The sequence below is a fragment of the Polistes fuscatus genome, unplaced genomic scaffold (genome assembly GCF_010416935.1).
Source record: "Polistes fuscatus isolate 324 unplaced genomic scaffold, CU_Pfus_HIC Scaffold3, whole genome shotgun sequence".
NCBI lineage: Eukaryota > Metazoa > Arthropoda > Insecta > Hymenoptera > Vespidae > Polistes > Polistes fuscatus.
Genome location: NW_025113107.1, coordinates 10846245 through 10862544, shown reverse-complemented (window position 1 = coordinate 10862544; position 16300 = coordinate 10846245). Strand labels below are relative to the sequence as shown.

General features: G+C 31.7%; 1 protein-coding gene across 1 annotated transcript in view; it reads right to left on the bottom strand.

The window, feature by feature from the left end:
- Window positions 1-5372: 5372 nt before the first annotated feature.
- The window catches only part of LOC122519895, a 95210-nt gene continuing 84282 nt past the window's right edge, over window positions 5373-16300 (bottom strand). Inside the window, exons 6-11 of the mRNA XM_043639679.1 lie at window positions 12095-12265; window positions 8700-8882; window positions 8334-8574; window positions 7780-8045; window positions 6687-7061; window positions 5373-6092 (exon numbers count right to left, since the gene is read on the bottom strand). Of these exons, the coding sequence (XP_043495614.1) occupies window positions 6006-6092; window positions 6687-7061; window positions 7780-8045; window positions 8334-8574; window positions 8700-8882; window positions 12095-12265 (1323 nt within the window). The 3' untranslated portion in view covers window positions 5373-6005. The remainder of the gene's footprint in view (window positions 6093-6686; window positions 7062-7779; window positions 8046-8333; window positions 8575-8699; window positions 8883-12094; window positions 12266-16300) is intronic.

Here is a 16300-nt window from a genome sequence, read left to right as displayed (position 1 = left end):
AAAAAAAGTCGTAATTTAAAAAAGAAAAATATTTAACGATGTCGAATTATTTAAGCGAGAAATACGATATAAAAAGTAAAGTAATTACGATTCGAGCATGAGCGATCGCGACCAGACGATTCTCTAATATAATATAAATCGACTTATAATCTTAGAAGGGTCTAGTCAAATCACTTGAATTATCACACGATCATACTCAATACCGGTGGAGCATTTACAATATTTTGCAAATATGCTTCTTTCTTTACTACATTCCGACTCGTGGAGGCGGTATTCTTCAGAACACGATTATATTTTTTCTCCCTTTTTTTTTTCTTTTTACGATAAAGGATTCATAATTCAAGTACCAGATAGGGGGATGATAACGACGACGAAGACAATAATGACGATGACAATAATGATGATTATTATCTCAAAATATTAAAATCTGAAATTTGACGGATTCTATATATATATATATCATCCCTATTTTCACTTTAAAATTCGCTTTTTTCTTTTTTTTTATTATTATTAACGGATCTCTCATCGTTTCGTCTTTCTCTCTCTCTCGAGGGAGAGAGATTCGTTGCAGATTTTTTTTTTTATTTCTTTCTTTCCATTTATAAATGGTAACGTAACAAAAAAAAAGAGAAAAGAAAAAAAAGACAAAAAAGACATAAGAGAAATGTGGATGATATCTCATCGACGAAAACTTTTTCGATGATCTTTTCAATCTTAAGAATTAACCGCCTCCTCCTCTCACTCCCCCTTCCTCTCCACTCACTCACTCTCACTCTCTCTTTCTCTCTTTATCTCCCTTTCTCTTCTCGTTTTTGTTACTAAAAAACGACGGATTCGTATTTCTCATTTCACGAGTCTCTTACACACATATATATATATGTATATATAATATATATACATATATATATATTTCATTTTCATATTTATTTTGTAATATTTTACTCCATTTTTTCCGCCTTTTTAAATCATTCGCATCCTTTACCGTTCATTTATCTTTCGCTTTCACGCTATTTCTTTCTTTCTCTCGCTCTTTCTTTCGACATTATTTTTCTTTATTTATTTTTTGTTTGTTGGTTTGTTTGTATTTTCTCCCCCAAATCTTTCACTCTCATCATCATCCACACGCACAACACGCATACCCTCTCATATCTCCCTTATGAGATCAATTCGCACTAAGCGAACAACATATTTCGTTCTTAGTTCGTACAACTTCTTTTTTTTTTTTTTTCAAATTTTCGCAGCGAAACGAAAAAGATTTTTCTTTTGTTTTTTATTTCGCATTTTTACGAAAACCCGAAAATATACGAAAAAAAGTCTTCTTCTTCTATCTACTCCCATTTTTTACTCGTCGATCGCTTTTCTCTTTCGGTCTACAAAAACAATCGGATATATCTATTTCGAATAATAATTTGAGAACATCGAAGAAGCATGATCGATTAGAAAGAAAAAGTATAAGAGAAATCAAAGTGAAGAGAAAGAGAGGATCCGAAATGATATCATTAATATAATATTATAAAAAAAGAACAAGAAAAAAAACAAATTAAACGAAAAAGAAAATATATATATATATACATGTTATATATATGAGAAGACAGAAAGGAAATAGAAATTGAGAAGTGAAGGGGTTATAAGCTCGGATAAAAATTGTAAAAACGCGCGTTTTAAAATTACTAAAGAAAAACAAGGGTGTGTCACGTCGTTTGATTCGATTAAATTAATTGATTGATTGATTGATTATTTAATAGCATTTACAATCGCGAGTCTCTACATTCTTTTCCCCGAATATAATACGTACATATATATATGTGTGTGTGTATGTATACATATGTCGACGATACAAATAAAATATGAATAAATATTTAAGCGACATTCAGTCGATTCCATAAAAATTTGATTATCACAAAATATCACGAAAAATTTCGAAAGGGAAAATTCTTTTATTTATCTTTTATCATTCATTCTTCTTTCGAACATTTATCGAACATATCTTCGAATCGATTTTTCTTTGTGAAAGTAATAAAACGATTTAAAGAAAAAAAAAGATAAAATAAATGAATAGAAAGAAGAAACATTATTAATGGGTAATTGAAGAAGGAGAAGGAGAAGAAGAAGAAGAAGAAGAAGAAGAAGAAGAAGAAGAAGAAGAAGAAGAAGAAAAAAGAAATTATTTGTCAACGTTTAATTAAAACGCGAAAGATTAGACGAATCAAACGAAAAAAAATGTAAGATTTAATTGTTAAATGAAAATACTAGCGTATGTATACATATATATAATAGTTGATCATCGTCCAAATCTTTCGAGATCTACTAATTAATAATCGCAAGTTTTACTCAATGTTTGTATCTCGAACTGCTTGCCGGTAATATTCAAATAAAATATCAACTCTCAAAATATTCGTTGAATGAATAATAATCTTTAGAAAAATTAGGAGGCAAGTTACTAAAAATTTACAAATACAATCGTATTTTACGTTGAAACGTCCTAGTATAATATTAAAAGAAAAAGAAAAAAAAACAACAAATTACAAATGTTAAATAAATAAATTAAATCAAGCATGAGAATAGTAATGATCGAGTCAATAATTTAAAACACATCGTTTAACCGCGTTACGTACAATAAATAATTTTTATTTGAATGAAAACGAAAACGAAAACGAAAACGAAAATGAAAATGAAAATGAAAATGAAACGGGCATTTAATTGTAAAAATGCACGATATTTAAGAAAGTAAATGATTAAAAAGTAATCTCGATGAGGGAGGGAGGTGATAAAGAAAAATTAATATTCTAATTTATGGGATTTGCCGTTTCAACGTAAAAAGAAACGAACACACTCCACACGGAGGTGTGTTGATTCGATTTGAATATGTGCTGAGAGAGATAAGCATGAAGAAAACGATCGTGGTGTGTGATGATCGTTGTTGCTTTCCGGGCGCGTATTGGCGCCAAGAGCGAGAGCCACGATCGAGGAATAACGTTATTTTTTCTTTTTATTTCGAAAACTCTCCAAGTGATATGTAGACACCGTTTAAAATTGATTTTAAACGGTATCGATGTTGGTCGAAAAGCTTTCACCGTTCTTTCTCTTTTTTTTTTCTTTTCTTCTAAGTTTCGCCTCGTTTCGTCGATGTTTAAAACGAAAGAAAGCTGGACGATAAACTTTTTCAAAAAATTTCCTATCTCTATCTTTCTTTCTTTCTTCCTTTTTTCTTTCTCTGTTTTTATATATCTTTCTTTCTTTCCTTCCTTCCTTCCTTCTGTTGTATCGTTGACAAAAAATTATTTCAAAAATTGCACGAATGCGAAGACGATTGCGTGCTAAAAATACTATTAAAACTGTTGTTTAAAGTCTATTCTCGTATTTTAAAATGACTAAAAACTATTATTATTGATTTTTGTTCGCGTGAAAAAATTTGCGATCCAGCGATCTATCGATCATCGATCCTAGAAACGCGAAATTTGTGTTTTACGTTGCTCCAAATAGTTTTATACGAGAGAATCTTAACACACTCTCGCGATTTAGAGTACGTAGATCATTACATTGTTAATATTATAAAGAGATGTTTGTTATATTATTACAAACGCTACATTAATCTTCAAATATTAGTCCTCTTGCACGTATAATACGGACAAATATCTCTTTCCTATCGCGCACACTCTTTCTCTCTCTCTCTTACATTCGTTCCTTTCTCTCCCTCTCTCTCATACTTTTACGTTCTCTTTCTTCCTTTCTATATCTTTCCTCCTTTTATGTTAAACGTAAATAACGAGCGTGCGTATATACGTCTTTTCTCTTTGTGTTTGTTTTGTTGCATATTCTATATGTTTATTATGTATGTGTATTATCTGCGCTCTTCTGTAAATGTACGCATAATCGATAGTACGTACAAGGATAATAGCAGTGTAATTCATGTGCGTGTATGTAATGTATGTAATGCATGTTTGTATGTCGTGTGTGTTAATGTTTGTTATATAATATTTATATGCCATCACAGAACGTATATTTCGCGTGTATAGTTTGTGCCACGTTTTTTTTTTTATTTTATTTCTTAATTCTTCGTGTATCATAAAACGACTTATGTGAATTTGATTTGTTAAAACAGCCTCTCCGTTCTCTTCTAACTTTCTTTTCTTCTTTTCTTCTTCTCTTCTTATTCTTCTTCTTCTTCTTCTTCTACTTCTACTTCTACTTCTTCTCTTCTTTTTCTTCTACTTCTTCTTTTTCTTTTATTATTATTATTTCCTTTCTTTTTTTTTTTATTTAATTTCTCTCTCTTTCTCTTTCTCTCCCATTTCACCTAACGAACGTAGCGAGAGATATTAAATTCGCCGATTTTTAAGGGTGATAAAAATTTCATCACGTTCGCATTTCTCCTACTCACACGACACAGGACAAATTATATTTAAAAAGATAACGAGATATTTCCCACTTTGCGAATTATCGAAATTGTTTTCTTATTCTTTTTTCAAATGATCGTAATACTTTAAAAAAATTTTTATACTAACATTTAAAATTATTAAGATTTCCAACGGAAAGAAGGAGGGAGATATTAATCGTTGGGAATAAAAAAACATAGAAAAAAAAGAGATCGATCAAAACGAAATAAATTCGTAAAAGATGGGAATTATCTATAAAGTTATTATTATTATTATTATTATTATTAGCGAGTACCGATCGTAAAAAGGCATGACAAAATTTTGTTCAATTAATTTCCACGCTACTTTTTTGTTCTTTTTTTTGCTTTTACGTATTGGATGTTTCCCCCAAAGAGAATCATCTGTCCTTCTTCTTAATTTTTTTAACTACAAAATTCCATGCCCCTTTGAATTAATCATTAATGCTTTTTTCATCTTTTGTCATTCTCTTTTTCTTTTTAATCGTTATTCTTACTAATTTTTCCTCGTTTACAGAGCCATGGAAAAGTAAGTAATAGAACAAAATTTTTACAACGAAACCTTGACAAAATTTACCGTCGAAAGTTAATCAAAAGATCCATACTTTTTTTTTCTTTAATAATAATAATATTATTATTAATAGTAATAATAATAATAATAATAGTTTCTTTTTCCACAGCCTCTCACGCTAACTTTCCTCTCTATCTCTTTCTTTCTCTCTCTCTCTCTCTCTCTATCTCTTTCTTTCTCTCTCTCTCTCTCTCTCTTTCTCTCTCTCTCTCTCTCTCTCTCTCTCTTTTTTTATATATATAGATTATGATTGCGAAAGAAAGAACAAGAAAAAAAGAAACTATATAGCCAACGCTCGTTTCGCCGCCTATTATTACATGAAAATATATAAAAATACGAGTCTTCCTATATCCTAGACTAAAATGATCGGTCGAATAATCTCTTCTCTTGTAATCTTTTTATTTCCACTTTTAGAACTACTAATCGTCCTTACAATTATTTGTTTTTTTTTTTTTCTATTTTCTTTCTATCTGTTCTTCCTTTCCTTTTTTTTTCGTTTCTTCTATTTTTCGATTCCAATGATGAATATAAGAAAAACGTTCTCTCACTATTTGATTTTTCGAGGCGTTTTGCTTTGTCTTCTTTCTCGGTCATCGATTCAAGGACAACAAGTTTACAAACGGAGTGACCGATTAAAAACTTTTTGGAAAAGCGTGTGTAATATGTTTAAACTTGTGTGTGTGAATCATCATATTATACTTTTCTCCTGTCTCTCTCATTCTTTATGTGTGAACAACGTGTGTATTTAATATGTTTAAGCATTTTTCAAATTTTCGTGAGTAATTTTCGTACGTATTTTTAGTATTAATTATATCGGTGTCACGTTTGCTTGTTTCCTTCTGGTGCCGTGTACAAAAAAGCCTCGCTAAAGCAACACGCGACTCGAAACGTATAAAATAATAATAATAATAGTAATAGTAATAATAATATTAATAATAATAATTAATTAATTAATTAAAAAAAAAAAAATAAACGAATGGACGAGCCGATCGAAGAGACAAGACCAGCCAAGCGAACGAAAGGACCCGAATTGGATTTCGTTTAGGTCATATATCTCATAACTGCGCGTAAAGCATACAATAATTCCGCTTGCATGCGCGCTTCCAATATCATCAAGTTCACGTGCACCTGTGAACAACGAAATAAATAAATCATTAGTTCGATATGTATTGATTTTCATATAATTTATCATAGAAAAAAAAAAAGAAAAATATGCGAAAAGTATCTCGTTTCACGTAAAATACGTGGGGGATTCGTCATCAAAATTATTAGATTATTAATATATATATGTTTTGTTAATAAATAATATATTTTAATATATAAATAAAATATAAAAATACATATTGAATAAGTTTACTGTATAATAATATCACGTTATTTAACATATAAAGAAAATAACATAAAAATATATCCTCTTGTTGGGTGAAACGCATGATATACGTAAAATAATGTTACAAAATTTATTTAATAAAATGAACAATCCACTCACACGTTGAATTTCTAGTTTCCCGGCTGATCATTAAAGTTAATCAACGTGGGCACGTTTAATAAAAATGGATTTGATGACCCGTCCGGGGAAACAAAAAACAAAACACAAACCATGTACCCGTTGATACTCCAGAAGAAGAGAGACAGTAAAAAGGTAAAAAGAAAAAGACACGGTGATTCGAACCCGTAAAAGGAAAAGAATAAAATGAAAAACAAAACAAAATATCACCATACCTTTTCACTGTGCTTGAACTCCCTCATGACACGATCATAATCCTTTTTAGTAACGCGTTCCGGATAACAAACAGCGCTCTTGATAAATGTTTTAAGACTTCGTTCGAGTAATTGATTAACCTCGTTGTAATCGTAATCATCGTGCCTTATACCAAACATACATTGTATGTAATTCCATATTGCCCGTCTGAAACGAGACGTGTCGACTTTACTGTGCGTACCCATCGTATAGTACGTCAGATTATAAGTCGTCTTGAACTTGTCGTCGAGAAAATTGCCGACGTCGTTGTAAAGCCGATTCACCAACGAGTAACCGTGGTCATCCCAGGAATAGTCTTGCACGCGGAAGGTCGGTATGTCGTTCAGTTGACCTCGCTAAAAATAAAAGAGAGAAAAGATTTAATGAATATAGGCGCCCCACAGATATTTGAATACATTTCATTTTCTTATTGGTTTGTAAAATGACGAATCCATACGTTTAAATCTAGATACGCGTGAGATTATCGTTTTTTACTCTTCCTTCCTTATTTTTTTTTTTAAATAAAACATAAACCCGTTATATTACATAAAACACATAGAATAACTAATAATTTTTACATTTTGTATATTTAATTAGTTTTCAATATGATAATATATAATATTTGTAATGGAAAAAAAAAAGAATAAAATTTTCTTATTAAAAGAAGATAGGAAAGAAATTATTTTATTGACTTATCATCCTGTTTTTCTTCTCTTTCTTTTTCTTTTTTATTTTCTTCACCGTCAAAGTTAAGCGATACGTGAACGTTTATCATCTTTAAAATATTCATCGTTGAGCAAGGAAAAAAACAGCACGATCACATCATCGAGACAAAAAGAAAACAGGGGTTGAGGGAGGGGAGGTGGTTACAGGGGGAGAAAAATTGATGTATTCATCGTAACCAACCTTGGAATATTTTTTTGACATTTGGATGGTTAAATAACTTGCTAACGAAATTTGACGAAGCGTGATACGTTAAAACGTAAGGGTCGGGATGAGTAAAATCAATAAAATATAGTGTAACGAGATAAAGAGTAAATATGACATATTGTTATTGCGAAAAATTGTATATACCTTAGCAAAATCTTGGTATATAAACGAAGGATCCTCGATGAAAAGGCCGATATCGGAGTCAAGTATCATGCTATTTCTTTGAGGTGCAGCTGCCAATTCAGCTGATTGCGTTTCGACCGTTTCAAATCTTTTCGATAATTCTTCTTGCGTTATTTGATAAGACTCGGATTTTTCCGAAAGCCGTTTCATTCGTTCCATTAATGTTTCAACGCCGACCTCTTGTTCGCCAACTATACTAGGCGACGGTGGAGGTGACGGTACGTTTTCTATAAAACCAGAAAAGGAAACACAAATTTGATCATCTTCCTCGAGTTCTTTACGTTAGAAGTAAACTTTTAAAATATATATATATACATGTTACCTTAAAATATCGAAATTGAAAACGGTCGCTTGGTGTATGGTCAAAATATTAATTTATAAGAATAAATCTAAATATTCGGTTTTTCACCGACGTATTTGGTATTTGTCGACATTCACCATGTGAATCTTAGCATTATCTAATTTTGATCTTTCACGGTAACATATATATATATCAATGTTTGTATGACTCTTACCAGTCTTGCCTTCGCCATTTGGAATTTCCTTGGAATTACTAGAAAGTTTTTCTTTGGCAGGTGGCACTTTATTGCTATTGTCCTGGATATTTTCCTTATAATGGTGACCCATTACGTTATCCAATTCTTCGTTTATTCCACAAGAGAATACAAACGATGACAACGAATGAAAATGGGCCAAGAGTACTATCGCGTGGACTACCTCGGCCAATGACCAATTGTCCGCACCTTTGGTCAATTTCTAGAAGAAGAAAAAAAAGAAAAAAAATCAAATAAATCCCCTCAAGAAAAAACTTCTTTTCTCGTTTAAATAAATAGAATAAAAAGAAAAAATAATGTTTATATGAAAAATTAAAAAACTCTTACCTCTATGTGTTCTTTACTTAAAAGCCACGGCCTGTGAGCTAGGATCTTGTTAATCTCGTAAAGATCTTGAAGCTTTCGTGGTATCGATTTCAAACCTTGAAGCCACGAAGGTTTACCACCCTGTAGAAGAAACTCTCCTTTCTGCAGGTTAATCAGATAGCTGCACTGATGCCTACCTGCCGCCTAAAATTTTACATACAAAATGAAATTATAATTAAGTCAAACATAATGCATTATAAAAACGTGTCCGATTACTTATTCCAGAAGTGAATTAGAAAACAAATAAACAGGAAGACATTATATAGTATAAGTAAAGAGAAAAAAATAGTAACGGTGGAAGGGGAGGAGGAGGAGGGGGAAAGGGGAGGAAGAGAGAAGAATCAAAGGTGCAAAAGGGTAATACGAGCACGCGCAAACAAGACACGTGTTTACCATGAAAACTTAACGGACCAATCGATTGTAGAAACACGATAAGCGATAAGAGATGACAGTAGCTATATATACATATACACGTACATATATATATATATATATATGTATATGTGTATATACAACATGCGAATATGTCCTACAAATACATCGAGTATAATAGATATATAGATATATATACATAATGTAACTCATAGCGAAATAATCAGACACTCCTTGTAATAATCAATTTTTATAACTTTGTGTAATATGTATACAACGATTAGGTTGTTATATATGAAGTATGTATGGAAATAAAAGAGAGAAAAAGAAAAATTATTTATTTATATTGCAAGAACGATAAGAAGATAAGATCTTCTTTATAAAAATATAAAAGACGCATTTTGTCGAGAGATCATGGTAAAATGTGATAAGTTTATAAACGTTATATATAAATATATGTATATAATAAAGATTTAATAAAAATTTTCGAACAACAAATAAATTCTTCTAGTTTAAACCCTTCTAGTAAACCCTTTTAGTTTAAATCGACAGATTTTTTACGATATTTCATAGAATTCTATCTCCAGTCTAAAAGATTTTCTAGATCACTTTGCCAAGTCCGATAATATTTCACAGATAATAGTTAAGATAATATAAGCTATAATTGTTAAGTAGTCTGAATATTTCCATGACTCATTGTACCATCGCGTGACCTCGAGCACGTAATATAGCGTCGCTTAGGCTGGCAAAATATAATAGACGAGGAGTGAGTATCGATATCAAGAAATATTGATAGCACATCTCGATATTACTTTTATTAGATGGTATCAGATAATCAGCGCGAAAATACGTGCAACTTGACGGCGACCATAAAAGGTCAACTATGTCGAATTATTTTTTGTCTCTTTCCCTACCACAAAAAAAAAAAGGAAAAGAAAAAAAGTAAAGATATTTCGACACGATGTGACCGATACAAAATTAAAATATAAATTAAATTGTTTTCGAATGAAGGAGAAAATAATTAATATGTGTAAAAAAAACTTTTCCGTCAACATGAAAAATCAAAAAAATTAAAACTATATATATATAGATATATATTTCTACAAATGATAAACCCGTTGAAGAGCCAACGAAAAGGCTAAAGTTCGATAACTTTTATCTGCAAAAGTTAACTGCTCGAAGCATACGACGATTGAAATGCATACAAGCAGCAGCAGCAGCAGCAGTAGCTGCAATCGAGCAATGATATTTCTCAATCGAAACCCATGCATATCCAAAGATTCGTCTTTTAAAAAAAAAAACGAATGAGATAAATGATAGAAATAAGAAAAGAAAGACGATTGTCGAAGCAAGATAGAGAGTAACGAATCGAATGTTTACCGGCGAGTAAGGTGTTTTTCAGATATCTTATCGCTTATCGTGTCTCTTCGTCTATACTCTTACAACCCCACCCTTCCCTCCCACCGTCCACCTCTTCACTTCTTCACCTCTTTATCCTACTTCGAGATAAAGTGTTTTTTTTTGGTCGATCATCTTTCGTCTATTTTCACGCAAGGTCTTACAACGATCACTTTTTTTTCTCCTTTGATTTCTTATTCTATCGTATTTTTAAATAAAATAAATTTTTTGAAAAAATCTCTCTCTCTCTCTCTCTCTCTAAAATAATACGCGACGATGGAAGAGTTTGTTAAAGTACAATTATTACGAAAACATTCGTAACGTTTCTAACGAAATAATATATTATTGTTGTTTCGACGTTATTTAACAATTGTTCTAAGGTAATAGGAAATTTACAGAATACAATAATGTTCGATTAGAATTCGATTCGAGTAAAGAGATGTTAATATTATTTACAACATTTTCTTTTTCTTTTTTTTTTCTTTTGTCATCGTAGGTTATCGTCGTTGAGTTTACGGGAAATGTAAAAGTACAATAGTTTTGTGCCAAAGCATGATGAACTTTGCGCTGAGAGAGAGAGAGAGAAAGAGAGAGAGAGAAAGACAAGGGTATACTACTACAGTGAGTTAAAATTACTCTTTTATCGTTATCTTGGAAAATGGAAACTTCATATACACTTCTAATGTATATTATATATATGTACAAAAATGTAACTTTACTTGACGTAAATTCATTGGAAATAAAACGAGAAATCAACGAGTAAATGTTTTCACGTTTCACGTAAATTATATTCACCCGAATTGATAGTAAATTTGATATATTTCAAGGAAGAAGAAATAGTAGTAGTATATTTCATTTCTTTCTAGTTACTAAAGAAACGTTTACTTTCGATTCTAAATACCGAGTTTCTCGTTTTTCTTATTACTCGTAAAAAAGTAATTCTCATGTATATCGTCTCGAAGAAAACATCGATTATATTTTATTCTAACAAACCGGCCGAACACCACACACTATCCCAAGCAACCAACCAAACCTAATCTTTACGACATGAAGAACAGCACATATTATGAAACTGTCGATGCATTCATACGGATTTCTTGATAACCTTTAACACAAATGACCCATAAAAGCTTATCTAACAACTATTATATCAACGAGTGAAAAATTTAATGAAAAAAAAAAAAACAAAAACAAAGGTCTTAATAAAAAAGAAACACCTCATGAATATGCCCCCCCCTCTACCGTGTTAAAAAACTTTGTTCGAGTATTTCCAACTTTATTCGATCAAAGAGAGAAATATACTTATCCAAGATAATCCGAATGTTCTTCCTCTTTTATTATTCGCTCGAATAAAATTAGAGACCCTTTTGAAAAGATTGCTCTCAATTACGTAAGTATATTTGTTCATTATCTTAATCGTATATCAACGTTTGACGTATTAACTTTGACGAACGTACACCAACACGTATACTTTTGCGATGATACACGTACTTGAGAAACGAGAATATATAAGAAAACGATGAGAAAGGGAAAATTTATAAAAAAAGAAAAAAAGAAAAGAAAATAAAGAAAAATATTTTACTCACCATAATAGCTATGAGATGTCTATAATCGTAAGGTAGTGGTCCATCGCCCCTTAGGATGAAATTTTGGGTTCGAAGGAAGTGGTCTAAATACAAAGGATGCGATGACATTACCCTGGAAACATGGTCCAATCTGTTGTTTTGAAGGAAAGCATCCATCAACAATATGCGTGTCTGTAAACAAAAAACAAAAGAACATACAAATTTTTACCGACCATACAAAACAATTATTTAATCTAGAAAATAAATTAGAAAAATATAACTAACTAACTAACAAAGAAAGAAACAAAAAATATCGATAATAAATCGGACGGAAATCATGACGGAGGAAACGTTCGATGATTTAACGCTAAAATATATACTTCGAAAATATATATATAATATATATTATAACTTTCGCATTTTATTAGATAGCCAGAGATATCTCGATCGTTTCGATTTATCGAAAAAATCCCCGTAATCCTCGATCGAAAAATAATTCGAGATGATTGTCGAAAAATAAACGGAAATTTTCGATCTGATGTTAGAGAAAAAAAAAAAATCATTAAAAATACGCAGGATATATCGGAGGCACATTTTATTAGATTAATTGCATAATCTTCTTGTTTTGTTCGTTTTTGCACGACATAAAAAAGGGACGGAAGGAGGTTTCCGGGTCAATTCATTCCTCTCTCTTTCTTTTTCCTTCCATTCTTTCTCTCCTTTCTTTTTGTTTCTCTCGTAATCGGATGTTTGCCTTGCATCATCTGCCAAATAAACGAGCGAACTTATATACTATGTTGGTTGTGTGTGACAATATTACTTTCAACGTGTTGTCTCGCACACATCTCAACTGTGAAAGTGAAGAGAAAAAAAATCTTTGCGTGTTCTAAGCCAATATAAACGACCTTAAACTTTCGTGATTTGATCGTGAGCATATAAAGATGACGCGAGTAATAAAGTTTGCACGCGAGCAAGTGTAACAACACACACACACACACACACAAGTTGTCTTTTAAATCACGTGCTGTTAATACGAACTATTACAACACGTTCGCGTGGGCCCTTGCATAGGTGAATTAATTATTCCAATTAGTTAAAATACGGGACTATCTTTGATAATCTATTAGAAAAAAAAGAAGAAGAAAAAAATGAAAAATCGTTTGGATAATTTTTCGCGTGGCCGTGACCGACACGAGTATGACCTTGTAACAGGTTGCCAACCCTACACGTCGTCGCACGTGGAATCGAACGCAAAAGGCACTTAGCTTGGCGCCAACTTTCTCCGTCTGACGAAACAACGAATCCAAGTGTGAGGGGAAGGGACGTGGGTAACCACCACCACCACCACAACCACCACCGATATAAGACGCGTAGGCGGGGTGATCGAAATATTTATTCGTTCGGATCAATAACAAAAATTCTATCGAATGTAAAATACTTTAACACTTCTATGAGTAAACAAGATATGTAAAAATTTATAAAAAAAAAAAAAAAAATAAATAAGGAAAAAGAAAGAAAATTTGATCGATGAACGGAACGACGATGATTGGATTTTGGTATATTATGGGAAAATGAAAAAAAATATAAGTATTGATGTTCGTGAGATTGATCGATCGATAGATTGTGAAAATAACGTTTTTAAAAAGAGAGAGAGAAAAAGAGAAAAATCTACTGTTAGAAAGGAAAAAGATAGGAACTCGATCAGCTGGCACGGTTTCGACTGCGAAGACAGGTGTTACTGAATTAACTCGTGGAGGGCAATTTGGCTGCATCTTCGGAAAAGCTCGCCAACAAAGTACCGTCCTTCCGAGAAGAAGCGGTCTTCCTTTGGCAACATCTTCTGGCAGAAAGCCCGTGCGCGTGTGGCACAGTGCTTTTTCTCTGTCTCTCTCTTTCTTTCTCTCTTCAAAATTTCGCACGCACGCACTCACGTATATATATTTACTTCCTAACGCACGCGTTCCTTATACTACACCACTACTACTACTATCACAACAACACCAAATACAATACGATCAACTAACCACCATCGTTGTAGTCATCATCATCATCACCACACTACCACTAACCAATATTATTACCTCCTTGTCCTCGTCCAAAACTACCGTACGAGAATAACTTTGAAGATGGGGGTGGGGTAGGAGAAGAAGAAGGAGGAGGAGGAGAAGGCGTTGTAACTTCGAGAACGATCACTCAACAAGAAGCTTCTCTTCTTTCTTTTCGAAATTCTAACCACGCGATAAGAGATCTACGGAGAAGGATTAACGAGCTTTACTTCTTGTTCTTCTTCTTTTTTCTTTTTTTTTTCTTCTTTTCCCTTCCATTTGCTTTTATCGAGAATTCTGATAAACTTGGAGAATATATTTTGTTTGACAAAATTCTTGAAGTCCCTTTAAACGATTTTTACGCTTGAAGAAGCTAACACATATTCTTCAAAACATCCACTAAAAACTTTTCAGGTATAATATCATTATCATTATTATCATCATCATCATCATCATTATTATTCATTCATTCGTTCGTTCGTTCGTTTACTTGAAAAATTCGATTTGAAGATCCTGTTCCTATTTCGAGTCTTTTTCATCTTTTAAAAAAAAAAATTTAACGAGCCTGTTTTATCACTAAACGAATAACTCTTATTTGTCGCATACCAACCGACCAACCAGCAGTCGCGTAAATACGTTGACCTCGGGGAACACGCGATATCTCTCTCTCTCTCTTTTTGTCCACCATTTCGCTCGACAAACATTTTCAAATTCTTGTTGAAAATTCCCTTTGAGGTGTTTACGAAATCGTGAGTGCCTCGTAGTGTGTTGTTTGTAATAGTAAATCGAATACGTGATAGTTATCGGTATTGACTTGAGATATATAAAAAAAAACGTAATAAATTAAATCATTATTTCGTAAGAGTAAGAATATTTGAAATAAAATTCTTTATGTATTATTTAATCAAATAATGATCGTCCCATTCTCTTTATTTCAAAAGGACATGACCAATTGATTATTAAATCTCATATTCCAAATTTATTTCAATTTTAAATGTATAAACGATATCTATCTTACGATATTGTTTAGACCGAAAAGAAATTTATAATATTTGAACGTTAATCTATACACGGTTGGTGTACAATAATTATCTAGCAATGATAAAGATCTTATCGATCAACAACCTTTGATTTCCATCGAAGGTGGAAGGTGGAAGGTTTCTCTCGTATTGTAAAATAGAAATAAAACATGTTTCGTCGTTCGAATGAATTCCCATTCGTCGTTAGCGATTGATTATCAAACAACAATCTCGTAAATACATAAGCAAATAAATTATCAACATCATACGAACATTATAATACTAACGCAACAATTTCAATTGAAAGAAATGAAAAGAAAAAACACACAAATCAACAAGAAATAGATATTACTATCCGCGATATTGTGATAAACGTAAGGAAAGAATTGTAAAAAAGTAGTATACTATTATTTTATTTTCAATTCTCGTTGAAAATTCTCTTCCAATAAATTTCATCAAATTGAGATCCGATTTCAAATGAAAATCTTAATCAGAATTCTATTGAGAAAAATTCAACCAAACCGTAGAATCGTGACGTGAATTTTCAACCCATAAAAATATTCGTTGCGTTGGCCGACCGAAATGTGGGTCTTCCATAGAAACCGTGATATATTTTAAAGGGCCCTTTCGAGGAATCCACAGTTACAACGAAACACACTATTATGGCGAATGGAAACTAAAAAAAAAAAAAAAGAATAAAAAAAACGAAGGAGGAAAAACATTTCCAATATCTACAAACTTCATTTTTATGTTTGCAAAAATTGTTCTAACAATAGATAAAAAAAACATAAATCATATATATATAAAAGAAAACAAACAAAGATGATCTCGTTGATTCAACAAGAAACGCGTAAACATATTGACGATAGGAAGAAAGTTATAATCTCTTCGACTTATCCTCTCGAACAACGAATTATCGAAAAGAACCAAGTTCTTTCGATAACAATTATACTCATTATTACACTTGTTTTGTTCAATCTTAATTTATCGATTTACAACTTGGACTATATAACAACGGTAACAAATCTGTTGTAAGTTGGTGGTTTGTATTTCCTTATTTTTTTTTAGGGAAAAAAAAAATAAATAAAAAGAAGAACCAAGTGTAAGAGATCGAAGTCAAAGAATACGATCACTGATTAGCATTAATTAAAAGAAACATCTTG